Source organism: Phyllostomus discolor, chromosome 1 (genome assembly GCF_004126475.2).
Source record: "Phyllostomus discolor isolate MPI-MPIP mPhyDis1 chromosome 1, mPhyDis1.pri.v3, whole genome shotgun sequence".
Classification (NCBI taxonomy): domain Eukaryota; kingdom Metazoa; phylum Chordata; class Mammalia; order Chiroptera; family Phyllostomidae; genus Phyllostomus; species Phyllostomus discolor.
Genome location: NC_040903.2, coordinates 129,242,726 through 129,256,048, shown reverse-complemented (window position 1 = coordinate 129,256,048; position 13,323 = coordinate 129,242,726). Strand labels below are relative to the sequence as shown.

Sequence of the window (13,323 nt, the reverse complement as noted above, 5' to 3'; positions counted from 1 at the left end):
TTATATGTGCCCTGACTGGGGATTGAACCCACCATCTTGGAATATCAATAGATGCTCTAAACAACTGAGCTACCCAGCCAAAGTGGTCTTAGACTATTTTGAAGAATAAAGGGGAAACATTCATTAAGTACCTACTAAATGTTGAGCACAGCATTTTAATGATTGCTCTTCCCTTCCCCCACCCACCCCATAAAGTAGACTATGTTAAATTGTCCACAATCCAAATACCAGATCTCAGAACTCGGAGACAGGCATCTGGGTGGAGAGGATTCTCGGCAAAGCAGCAGCTGGAGGACCCTGTGAGGCTGCAGCTGGTGGAGCAGGCGGTCCCACATTCGAGTGCAGATAAAATGGGAGGAACAGCTGGGCAGCGAAACAGACCACGCAACCAAGGGTCCCAGCTCGGGGAAATAAAGCCTCAAACCATAGATCAGAAACACCTGTGGGGGTTGAGGTGCCAGCAGGAGAAACTCCCAGACTCACAGGAGAGTTCATTGGAGAGACCCACAGGGTCCTAGAATGCACACAAGCCCACCCACCTAGGAATCAATGCTAGAAGGGTCCACTTTTCTTGTGGGTAGTGGGGGAAGTGACTGAAATTCAGCAGAGAGTAGAACAGGCACCATTGTTCCCTCTTGACCTCTTCTCCACAAACAGCGTCACAAAGCAGTGAGGTGGATTGCCCCGCCCTGGTGGACACCTAAAGCTCTGCCCCTTATACATAGCAGGCACATGGAGACAAAAAAAAAAAAAAAAAAGAAAAGAAAAGAAAAAGCAGCCCAAAAGAAAGAACAAATCAAAGCTCCAGAAAAAATACAACTAAGTGATGAAGAGATAGCCAACCTATTAGATGTACAGTTCAAAACATTGGTAATCAGGAAGCTCATAGGATTGGTGGAATTTGGTCCCAAATTAGATGAAAAAATGAAGTCAGTGCTAAGTGAAATAAGAGAAACAGTACAGGGAACCAATACTGATAGGAGAGAAACTAGGACTCAAATTAACAGTGTGGACCAGGAGGAAGAAAGAAACATTCAACCAGAAAAGAATGAAGAAACAAGAATTCAAAAAAATGAGAGGCTTAGGAACCTCCAGGACATCTTTAAACGTTCTAACATCCGAATTACAGGGGTGCCAGAAGGAGAAGAGGAAGAGCTAGAAATTGAAAACTTATTTGAACAAATAATGAAGGAGAACTCCCCCAATGTGGCAAAGGAAATAGACTTCCAGGAAGTCCAGGAAGCTCAAAGAGTCCTAAAGAAGTTGCACCCAAGGAGGAACTCACCAAAACACATCATAATTACATTACCCAAGATTAAATATAAGGAGAGAATCTTAGAAGCAGCAAGAAAAAAGAAGACAGTTACCTACAAAGGAGTTCTCATCCGACTGTCAGCTGAATCTCAAAAGAGCCCTTACAGGCAAGAAGGGGCTGGAAAGAAGTATTCCAAGTCATGAATGGTAAGGACCTACATCCAACATTACTCTATCCAGCAAAGCTTTCATTTAGAATGGAAGGGAAGATAAAGTGCTTCCCAAATAGGGTCAAGTTAAAGGAGTTCATCATCACCAAGCCATTATTATATGAAATGTTGAAGGAATTTATCTAAGAAACAGAAGATCAAAACTATGAACAGTAAAATGGCTACAAACTCACAACTGTCACCAAACCTAAAACAAAACAAAAAACAAACTAAGCAACAACTAGAACAGGAACAGAATCACAGAAATGGAGATCACATGGAGTGTTATCAGCAGGGAAGGGGAAGGGAGAATAGAGAGAAAGGTACAGGGAATAAGTAGCATAAATGGTAGGTACAAAATAGGGGGAGGTTAAGAATAGTATAGGAAATGTAGAAGCCAAGGAAGTTATATATATGACCCACAGACATGAACTAAAGAGGGGGAATGTGGGTGGGAGGGGGTGTGCAGGGTGGAGGGGAATAAAGGGGGGGAATGGGACAACTAGTAGCATAATCAATAAAAATATATTTTAAAAAAGAAAAGAAAATGTAAAAAAAGAAGAACTCAGGTGAGACACAGCACGTATAATGGAAATGAATAGCAAATTTATTTGTGAGATACACTTGAGTACAAAACTACAAGCAAGCACCCAGCTAGTTTGAATATCCCACATATAGAGAAAACAAAGTTGTTAGTAAATTTGTTTTACACAGTTGAGCACCTGGCCACAAGTGGGCTCTCAGCTAATCTGAATGTGCAACTCTTGGGGTTCAGGGGTTATGTACTTTAGTCAGTTTCTAGGTTCCCCTCCCCTTCTCCCTTTCAGACCTTGGAACAATTACAAAGGTTTTCTTTCCCAGCTAGTGGAGACGATACACCCACAATTTCAAGGGCTCCCTTCCTCTTGTGCTATTATAATTTTTCTTGTGATGTTTGGAACACCTGGCCATCTTATTAGACAGGGCTTAGGACTGCTGAATCAATGGGTAAGACATGTCTCTCTTTTTTAAGTTCTTTATTAGATTGTACTGGACAAAGGTCCTGCTTTATTTCCCTTCTGGCCGCTCATTCCTAGCTGCTACCTAACAGAAACACTGCTTTATTTGGTGTCAGGATCTACTGTTACCACATTCTCCTCGTTCATGTACTGCCTACAACATAGGATTCTAATATGGATCAATGACATCAAGTATGCCTAGAATCAGAAAAGTATTCAGCAATCTTCATCCCTCTTACCTAATTTTACTTTGTTTTTTTTCAATAGCATTTCTCTGTTTCTAATGTTGGGTGGAAAAGTTTTCCTTCTACCCTTTCAGGTTTTTTGGCTAGTTTATAATTAAGTTGACACAAAATAGATTAATAGGAGAAAAATAAATTTCATTTCATGAATATAAGAGCCCTGTAAAAATATTAAACCCCAAAGGAAGTTAGGCAATTGAGACTTATATGCTGTCCTAACTCAAGGAATGAGATAGGGACCGGGGCTTTAAATGAAGGGAGGACAATTCACAGAAAGAAGAACAGATACTGCCCTGGCTAGTGTGGCTCAGTGGATTTAAGCGTAGGCTTGTGAACAGAAAGGTGCCTGGTTTGATCTAGGGTCAGGGCACATGCCTGAGTGGCAATCATTCGATGTTTCCCTCCCTCTCTTCCCCTCTCTCTAAAAATAAAATAAATAAAATCTTTTTTTTTAAAAAGAGCAGATATTTGGTAATCAGATTTTTGCCTTGCCATGCAGGTACGCCTTTCAGATAAAATGTTATCTTTCAGGTTATGTACTATAATAATATACACTTGAAACATATAATCTTAGTAACCAATGTCACCCAATAAATTTAATTTTTTAAAAAATGAAAGTAGCCCTGGCTGGCGTAGCTCAGTGGATTGAGCACGGGCTGGGAACCAAAGTGTCCCAGGTTCGATTCCCAGCCAGGGTACATTCCTGGGTTGCAGGTCATAACCCCCAGCAACCACACATTGATGTTTCTCCTCTCTCTCTCTCTTTCTCTCTCCCTCCCTTCCCTCCCTAAAAATAAATAAATAAAATCTTAAAAAAAAATGAGAGAAAAGTTAACTCTGGCAATAGCTCTCTTCCTTGATCAGGTCCCCTAACTAAATTATTTTCAGTAGTTAGGGAGAGGTAAAAGTTTTTCTTCTCTTTTTTATATTTATTTATCTAGAGAGAGAGAGGGAGAGAAAAAAGGAGGGAGAGAAACATCAATTGGTTGCCTCTTGTATGTGCTCGGAACTCCCCACTCAGGCATGTGACCTGGCCAGGAATTGAACTGGTGACCTTTTGGTTTGCAGAACGATGTCCAACAAACTAAGCCACACCAGTCAGGACTAAAAGTTTTTCTTTAATCTGCTGGGTCTTAATTGCATGCAACTCAAAATAATTCATATGCCAACCTGGCACATTTTGGGGTGGTATATTCCACTCTTTCACCAGCATGCTAGTTAATTTACTGATTTTTGTCCTCTACCTCCATACTTTCTCCTCCCAATCTCCTTGATCAGAGAGATCTATATTGTACACTGATGTATCCAAGTTCTTGGAAATACTGTCTGGCACATAACATGTACTCATTAAATTTTTGTTGAATGAATGATCTTTGCTCCCTGAGGAGTTCCTTGTTCTAGGATTTATCCTCAAGGCCTAGGTTACTGCTCGTGCATCAGAGGAGCATTTAAAAGTTGAATTAAAATGGTGGCTGGGGTTAAATACAGTTGGCCTGCTACTGCTTGGTGCCAGGAGGGGTGCCAGGAGGATGCCTGACTGATAGATGGAAAGTGAGAATCCAAGCGTTATTCCTAACTGAAAGGGTCAGGCCAGTTTCCTACCCCGCCAGACTGCTCATAACCAACTCAGGCCAGTTTTCCAGCCTTCTGGACTGCTAGACACTCAGTTATCCCAACTCAGTTGATAGCTTGTGGCTTAATCAAAACTCCCAACGCGCATGATAGTCACCTGGCGCCAGCCACTATGGCTGGTGGTTCCACTGACCCTTCTGTACCAGCCCAGGAACAGCCCAGCCCTTTACCTAACCCATTGTCCTGGCTCACATCCTGAAAACCTGAGGCACCGGCCCACAAGAACAAGAAACTAACCACTCCCCTATCCCCCCACAAACCCCACTCTTGCTGTCCCCTGGGGGTTGCAGTGGATCCCAACTCAGCCCGCCTGTAAGCGTAGCATCAAATAAAGGCACTTGGATCAGATCATCCGGTTTCTCCAGCCTCTATTTCTCGCACGTGTCTAACAATTGTGAGAAACAATGTGAGAAACTGGCAAAGATATTTGCAAATATATTTCTGGTGGCAATGAAGGTACAGCAGAACCAGTTGGACAGTATCACACACACAACCAACAAGAGCACCGCTCCCTGGACCACATCTTAAACTAACCAGCTCTGGACCAGGTGTAGAGGCTAATGCCTGCCTCATCTGTCTCATCGTCGCTTTTCTCTTCTATTACAGCCTTGCACAAGATCTGATCTGACTGTGATTCTAGGCTGACAAGACCTAGGGACAATAACAGTATCCCCAGACTTCATTTCCGTATCAGGAAAAACAGGCATTTTATTCAAGCTTTTAAGAGGCATAACACGCATAAAGCGTTTCATACAGTGTCCCAAAATAACTGTTGGCTATCAAATTAAGGACTTCCCCTGTTTCTTCATTCTTTGCTTCCCTCTGCCCATTTTGGTTCAACCTCGAGAAACCTGCGCCCCCAACACACTCTCTGGGCATGCGCACCACACAACGGCCGCACCCTTTCCTAATCTAATCATTGATGGGGAGTGGGAGAATACACTCGCCTCCGGCCCACTTTGGTGTGATTAAATGGCTAAGACTAGAGCTCGTCAAAGCACAAGTTAAAAGAGCTGCAAAACTCCGCAGTCCTCTCCACTAGAGGAAACCACCGAGCCCGCGTCTCCGAGGACCAAGGACTTAAAAACCCGCCCCAGCACTGCGTTAGAAGCAGAGCCCAACCACTCGCAGCTAACTGGGGGGGGGAGGACCGCCTGGAGGACTTTCCATTGGCCCAGAGTCGCAAACCGGAAGATTCTCCCCCTTCCGGTTGCTGAGTGGTTGAGGCCGAAAACAACGCCTACCGTCATTGGCTGAGCATAGCTGTCAGTCTCCTCGCATCTGGCGGCACGACAGAGGTAGGGGCGGCCTGTGGAGCAGTCTCGAAGCCTGCTGCGGGGAGAAGATGGCGGTCGCAGTGAGAACTTTGCAGGAGCAGCTGGAAAAGGCCAAAGAGAGCCTAAAAAACGTGGATGAGAATATTCGCAAGCTCACCGGGCGGGATCCGAATGACGTGAGGTAAGGGCCGTAGGAGCAATGCCGGCTCCGAGAAGCAGCCATCAAACCAGGGTAAATTGCGGTCGGAGAGGGCGACCAGCTATTAGAAGGCTGTAACATCGCGGCCTGTTTCCGAGGAGGCCGTCGAAACCGGTCTTCAGTGAGGTGAGGCGTCTCCAAGGCCCCCCGCCTTAGGTCCTTGGGTTCAGGTGCGTGAGGAAGGAGAGCGGATCGAGCGTGCGCCGGTTGGCTTCCAGGCCTGGGGGAAGGCCGGGACTTCGGATTCCCGCCCTTGGCTGTGCGGGCCCGGAACTGCAGCACAAAGCCCCTTCCCCCGCGGAGGACCACCAGGTAGAGCTGGCCCGGAGGCCCTCCGGGGACACGGCTCGCCGCCAGACTCTTGCCCACGTGCAGCTTTCTTGGGGTTGGCAAAAATAGGAACTGATCCAAGCTGTTAGTGTGTAGTGGCGTCGAGGTCAATATGATTTGTGTGATAACTGATCTTGAAAAATTAAGGAAGTAAAATAAAAATAGTGTGTCCTGTCCTTTTACAAATACGTAAATTTGATCTGTCTTTTGAGAACTTTTCTAGTTATTTTCTCTGTATGATGAACCGCACCAGTGAATGAAATACATTAGATGTGTCCACATGTGATTTTTACACTGATTTGTAAATATCTTGTAGGCCCATCCAAGCCAGATTGCTGGCCCTTTCTGGTCCTGGTGGAGGTAGAGGACGTGGTAGTTTATTGCTGAGGTAAGATTTCCTTAGGACTTAACTCATATGCTAAACTACTGGTGATTTTTATATTAAATTAACATAGCCTTTTAAACAAAATTCATGGTAGAACCAGTTTTAGAAATGTTTGCGTTTAAAGCTGTGATCAGCTGTAGTTTATGCACAGTTATGGCAGAACTTCATTTACATGCAGAACTAAAGATTAAAGAATGTAAGTAATCATATAGAATATATGATTTTTGTGTAAAAATTTATTCTCATGGATTTTTAAAAAATGTTATAAAAGCATCTTAGAGTGAATACCCATTAAAGATTGCTTTTATTGGAAGGATATTTAAAAATTTAAGTTTTCTTGCTAAATGGAAATATCACTTATCTTAAATCTCAAGTGTTTTGTGTTGAACATTTTTAATCACAGGCGTGGATTCTCAGATAGTGGAGGAGGACCCCCAGCCAAACAGAGAGACCTTGAAGGGGCAGTCAGTAGGTATGTTGAAAAAAAGATTCTGAAGGCATACTAAATGTTTTTTATTTTCTGAGGGGGCATTCAGATGTAAACATTTAATGAATATTTTGTCAATGAAATATGTCCATCTTATAGAAAAGTTTTATAAGAGTTTATTTGAGCCAAAATTTTGAGCACATGCTCAGGAACAAAATCTCAACAGATTGAGATAATATTCTGGAGAACAGCAGTTTTGCAGCTTATTTTATACATTAGAATGAAAGAAGGAGACATGAGGGTTACATGTAATCTATTGGTGGTAGATTAAGTCGGCTGGAGAAGGCAAAGCGGGGAAATCTCTAGGACTGTATACAAAGCAAAGTGGAGAGACTTCTTTTACATTGGTGGATACAGGATAGTTAACATTGTTAACAGGATAGTGCACATAGAGATTGTGTGTCGGAACACAATAACAACAATGAGGGCTCTGTGGTCTTGTGCTATGGAGCCTGTGGTTGTGCCTTCAGGGGGTCTTGAAATCACTGAAATATTTCAGAGGTATGTTATCCTAGATTCATAAGAGCATTGGACAGAGCTCTCCTGACGTAAAGATTGATTTTGGCTAAGGAAGCTATTATACCCCAGATGTGACTACTTGCCATGTCTTGCCCAGAGAGGAATTCATGAGCAGACCGTCCTGTGTGGTTATTTTTGGTCACTTAGGCACGCAGTATCTCTCAAAACTCGGTTTTTCATTAATGATAGCTGCTAACCAAAATAAAGGTAAAGACAAGTAAGAGAAAATAGAAGAGACTATTGAGAAAATAGTGAATTTCTGCTGCTTTTCTGTCTCATACTACAAAAATTTAGCTACTTTGAGGATTAGGGAGATCAGAGTCTGGATTGGACCTTGATGATATATTTTGTCCTCACTACTGGAAGAAAGTATAAAATTTGATGGAGACTGATAGAATGAGGCTTCTGGAAAAGAATCCTAGAAAAGATGGTCATTTGTCCTAGTTATGCCCTTAAGCCAAATTCTGTAGTGGTCACTTAAATTATTTTTTCTACCACAGGCTGGGCGGGGAGCGTCGGACACGGAGAGAATCACGCCAAGAAAGCGACCCAGAGGATGATGATGTTAAAAAGGTAATTGAGATGAAAATAACTTCTTAGAGGATAAATATAATATTTTCATCTTAGAACATTTCAAAGACTTCCACCCATATGCTTGTTAAATTACTGAGATTTCCTTTTCTCTTGCAGCCAGCTTTGCAATCTTCAGTTGTAGCTACCTCCAAAGAGCGCACACGGAGAGACCTTATCCAGGATCAAAATATGGATGAAAAGGGAAAGCAAAGGTACCTTTTGTGATTTCTGGGGAGAAGAAACCTCTGTCAGATAATGCAATTTTAAGAAAATTTTAAGTAGCCCTGGCTGGTGTGGCTCAGTAGATTTGAGCACCAGCCTGTGAAGTGAAAGGTCACAGGTTTGATTCCCTGTTAGGGCACATGCCAGGGTAATGGGCCAGGACTCCAATTGGCGTGCAACAGGCAACCAACTGATATCTCTCTCACACTGATGTTTCTCTCTCTCTCTTTCTCTCTTCCTTTCCCTCTCTCTGAAAAGAAATAAAATCTTTAACAACAAAAAAAATTTAAGCAGTTGTCCAAGTGCCTATGTTATATTTCTTTTTAGGATATGGCAGGTTTAAATGTAGTGAGTCCTACCTAAATTGAATTTTCTTTTGTTTAGGAACCGGCGAATATTTGGCTTGTTGATGGGCACCCTTCAGAAATTTAAACAAGAGTCTACTGTTGCTACTGAAAGGGTATCTATTCAATTTTTCCTTTGTTTCCTTTACTTAAGTTATCAAAGTAGTTGCTTGCATGTTTTTAAAAAGAGTCAGAAAGCTCTCAAGATTTAGTTGCAGCCATTTTTGCTTCTCAGGGGAGAACTTACAGAGGAAAGAGAGATAACAGTTCAGTTATAGAAGATTAATAAACTTATTTCAGCTTTTATGTGCTAACTTTAGTAGAGAATATACAAAGCTTAAAGGCGTTTTAATGTGAAGAGTAAGCATAGTATTTTTTTTAATGGAGAGAAGGTATGACATTAACTACATTAGGACATCATATCTCTTTTTTTTTTATTTAAGAAGAATAACTGAAGACAACTTATAAAGACATTTTTCTGTGTGCAGTTACTTTATGAACCTTACCTCAAAGTCATGTTGGAATGGGACTGTTACTGATACTGGCTGATGGCTTTAAAATTCAGATTTTTACACAGAAAAGCTTCAGTTCCCATTTTCTGAAAGAAATGTCAGCAGTCTCAAATGCTAAGTAGTACTAAGTTTGAATTAATTGGTACCCTAAATTGCAAATGTGAAACTTATATGCAGATAACTTAGTCAAGTTGTAATGCTTCACATAATCAGGATATGTAATGAGATTTTAAAGTTCATTTTTATCTTTAGCAAAAGAGACGCCAGGAAATTGAACAAAAACTTGAAGTGCAGGCAGAGGAAGAGAGGAAGCAGGTTGAAAATGAGAGGAGAGAACTCTTTGAAGAGAGGCGTGCTAAACAGACAGAACTGCGGCTTTTGGAACAGAAGGTTGAGCTTGCACAGCTGGTGAGTAGTATTTTAGAATTCTAAAATCGGTGATTTTTCACGTTTACAAAAACACTGACCCTTTTACCTTTTCTTTAGCAAGAAGAATGGAATGAGCACAATGCTAAGATAATTAAATATATAAGAACTAAGACAAAGCCCCATTTGTTCTATATTCCTGGAAGAATGTGTCCAGCTACCCAAAAACTAATAGAAGAGTCACAGAGAAAAATGAATGGTAAGTGTATGTGAAGAGATCCATTAAAATATTCCTAACGCATAAGGTAACACAGATAAACATTTGTTTGTTTCCTATAATAGGTTGTGATTTAGTAGTTGATTGTTAAAATACGATGGTAATGTGTTCGGAGTGTGGAGCATTTGTTCATGATGGAGTTTAACCAGGAACTTATATTTTGTAGGCAGTGCTTAATACATGAGCATTTCTTACGCATTTGAGTGGTATGGCTTTTGCCTGATACTTTTTAGTAGCCAGACATAAGTACTAAAGAAGCAAGAAAAGTTGAACATGAGAACATCAGTATAGTCCAAAGAGGGAGGAGCACACATGGAAGGGTAGGCACTGCTAAGATGGTAGTAAGATGACATTCCTTTTTAGGGTCAGGAAAATTAGTATATGATACACAATTAAAAGTGATTATTTGAAGGAGGTTTTGCTGTTTTACAATTAGCATGAAGTTAAATGGCCGAAGATTGTTTTTTTTGTCCATCACTTAGATAATATGGTATAGTTTTTGCCTGTGACTAATTTATATATAGGTTTTGGGTAGATGATTTCTTTTGTCATTTTATGTTGATTTATAATTATTTATTTGCTATGATTAGTTTTTCGTCATCATTTCTTTTACAAAAAGACATACAGATAAAACACAATGACAGTTTGTGGCCAGAGGTCAACTTGTGACTGATTTGCTTAACCATAGTAAATTTTACACATGTAAATTTTTATTCTTTAGCTTTATTTGAAGGTAGACGCCTCGAATTTGCAGAACAAATAAATAAAATGGAGGCTAGGCCTAGAAGACAGACAATGAAGGAAAAAGAGCAACAGGTGGTGCGAAATGAAGAACAGAAGGCGGAACAAGAAGAGGGTAAGGTGGCTCAGCGAGAGGAAGAGTTGGAGGAGACAGGTAATCAGCACAATGATGTAGAAATAGAGGAAGCAGGAGAGGAAGAGGAAAAGGAAATAAGTATAGTTCATAGTGATGCAGAGAAAGAACAGGAGGAGGAGGAACAAAAACAGGAGATGGAGGTTAAGATGGAAGAGGAAACTGAGGTAAAGGAAAGTGAGAAGCAGCAGGATAGTCAGCCTGAAGTTATGGATGTGCTAGAGATGGTGGAGAGTGTCAAAAATGTAATTGCTGAGCAGGAGGTAATGGAAACCCACCAGGTTGAAAGTGTAGAACCTTCAGAAAATGAAACTAACAAGGAACTGGAGCCAGAAATGGAATTTGAAGTTGAGCCAGATAAAGAATGCAAGTCTCTTTCTCCTGCAAAAGAGACTGCTAATGCTGTAGAAATGGAAAATGAGCCTGAGGACAAAGAAGAGAAAGAATCTGAGCCTCAGCCTAAGCCTATGGCTCTGGTTCAGCCCCTGCCTCAGCCTCAGCCCCTATCTCAGTCCCAACCAGTACTTGCGCCCCAACCTTCCTCTCAACCTGAGACTTTGCCATTAGCTGTTTTAGAGTCATCACCTCAGGTTATTCAGGAGCAAGGGAATTTACTACCTGAGAGGAAGGAGATTCCTGTAGAATCTGTAAAACTTCCTGAGATGGCAGTAGAGCCACTCTTGACAGTACATTCAGAGAGCAAATCCAAAACCAAAACTAGGAGCAGAAGTAGAGGTCGAGCTAGAAATAAAACAAGCAAGAGTAGAAGTCGGAGCAGCAGCAGTAGTAGTTCTAGTAGCAGTTCAACCAGTAGCAGCAGTGGAAGCAGTTCCAGCAGTGGCAGTAGTAGTAGTCGCAGTAGTTCCAGTAGCAGCTCCAGTACCAGCGGCAGCAGCAGTAGAGACAGCAGCAGCAGCACTACTAGTAGTAGTGAGAGTAGAAGTCGGAGTAGGGGTCGGGGACATAATAGAGACAGAAAGCACAGAAGGAGCGTGGATCGGAAGCGAAGGGATACCTCAGGACTAGAAAGGAGTCACAAATCTTCAAAAGGTGGCAGTAGTAGAGATACAAAAGGATCAAAGGATAAGAATTCCCGGTCCGACAGAAAGAGGTCTATATCAGAGAGTAGTCGATCAGGCAAAAGATCTTCAAGAAGTGAAAGAGACCGAAAATCAGACAGGAAAGACAAAAGGCGTTAATGGAAGAAGCCAGGCTTTCTTAGCCAATTTGCAGCAGAAGATTTCTTGATGAGTAAAAGGATTACCTTTCCTTGTAAGGAGGATGCTGCCTTAAGAATTGCATGTTGTAAAAAAATCTTTTTGGAAAATACAGACTGTTTGTTTACCAGACATTCTTGTACTTTTTGCATAATTTTGTAAGAGTTATTTATCAAAATTATGTGAGGTTCCAAAATATGTAAAAAAAAATAATTATAATAAAAAAGATTAACATCCCTTGTCATCTTTTTTAAATATCCTATACTCTTCAGTAAGAATCTGTATATTTTAATAGGTAAATCTTTGAGTCTGTTCCCTTCTAATTCTGTATCATATGTTTCTTTTGTAGAAATAAATGTGCATTTCTTTCATTAGTTTTGGGATGTCCTCGACACTTGTATAATAAATAGCCCCTTGATAACATTTTCAGCTTTTATCACTAGATACTGAACATGATTAGAATGTCTGAAGGTTTCCCCGCTTTTATTTGCCTTAGAAAATTATTTTGCATTGTCAAAGTCAGGTCTTTGCAGCTTTTGGGGGGCGTAGTTCTTAAGATTTACTACATTTTCTAATTTCCCTCATTTTCATTGAAGCATTTCCCTGTTTCTCATATTTACACCATATATTTGGTATATAAATTAAAACAGTATGATTTGGTTGGCATTTTCCTCACAATTATGGGAGCATCATTCGTTTTCATTTGTGACACAGCATATGCATCTGTTAAAATAATCACTTCTTACCAGGGGAGGGAGGTAGAAAAATATATTCTAAACTTGGTTTTTGAGTTTGTGGTCTTGTCTTAACATTTGTGTTGACTCTAATTGAAACATGCCAGTAAGTGTTTTCAAGAATTTTTGTTTAAGTATTGTATGAAAAGTTTACAAAATAAAGTTCATTTACACTTGAATCTGTAAACAAGATAACACAAGTGTACCAAGTGATTATTACCTTCATTTTATAAATTTGTATGAATTTGGAGTATCTGTTGCCCATTACATGTGCAAATAAATGTGGCTTAGACTTGTGTGACTGCTTAAGACTAGTACTTGTATTAAGTTTTTGATGCTTTATACAGGAGAGCACTTACTTTGTACAAGAGAATACTTAAATTGCAAATGCCCGTTCTTCATAATTTAACTGATTGAAGCTTTTAGACTTTCACTATTCATTATGTCTTTTGACAAGTAAATGGGACCAGTGAAAAGCCCACAAGCATTTCCAGCATTATATAAATGTGAGCCAATGTGCTAAAAGAAAACTCTGAAAAACCCTTTCTTGATGTAATTATTAAGCAGTAAATGAGCAGGACTCCCAACTGCAGAGCTAGGTACGTGCACACCTGGGTCAGTTTCCACCAAGAGTACCTTTAGGGATTTTAATATAATCCAAAAGGAAGTAGT

The 13,323-nt window shown here is 40.7% G+C and overlaps 1 protein-coding gene across 1 annotated transcript; it reads left to right on the top strand.

The window, feature by feature from the left end:
• The first annotated feature begins 5,606 nt into the window (after positions 1–5,606).
• Positions 5,607–12,960, top strand: PNN (pinin, desmosome associated protein). The gene is made up of 9 exons (XM_028505448.2): positions 5,607–5,793; positions 6,458–6,529; positions 6,930–6,998; positions 8,033–8,105; positions 8,223–8,317; positions 8,712–8,787; positions 9,436–9,591; positions 9,670–9,808; positions 10,548–12,960. Exons 1-9 carry the CDS (start codon positions 5,681–5,683, stop codon positions 11,897–11,899), a joined length of 2,145 nt encoding a protein of 714 aa, XP_028361249.1. The 5' UTR covers positions 5,607–5,680; the 3' UTR covers positions 11,900–12,960.
• Positions 12,961–13,323: the final 363 nt, after the last annotated feature.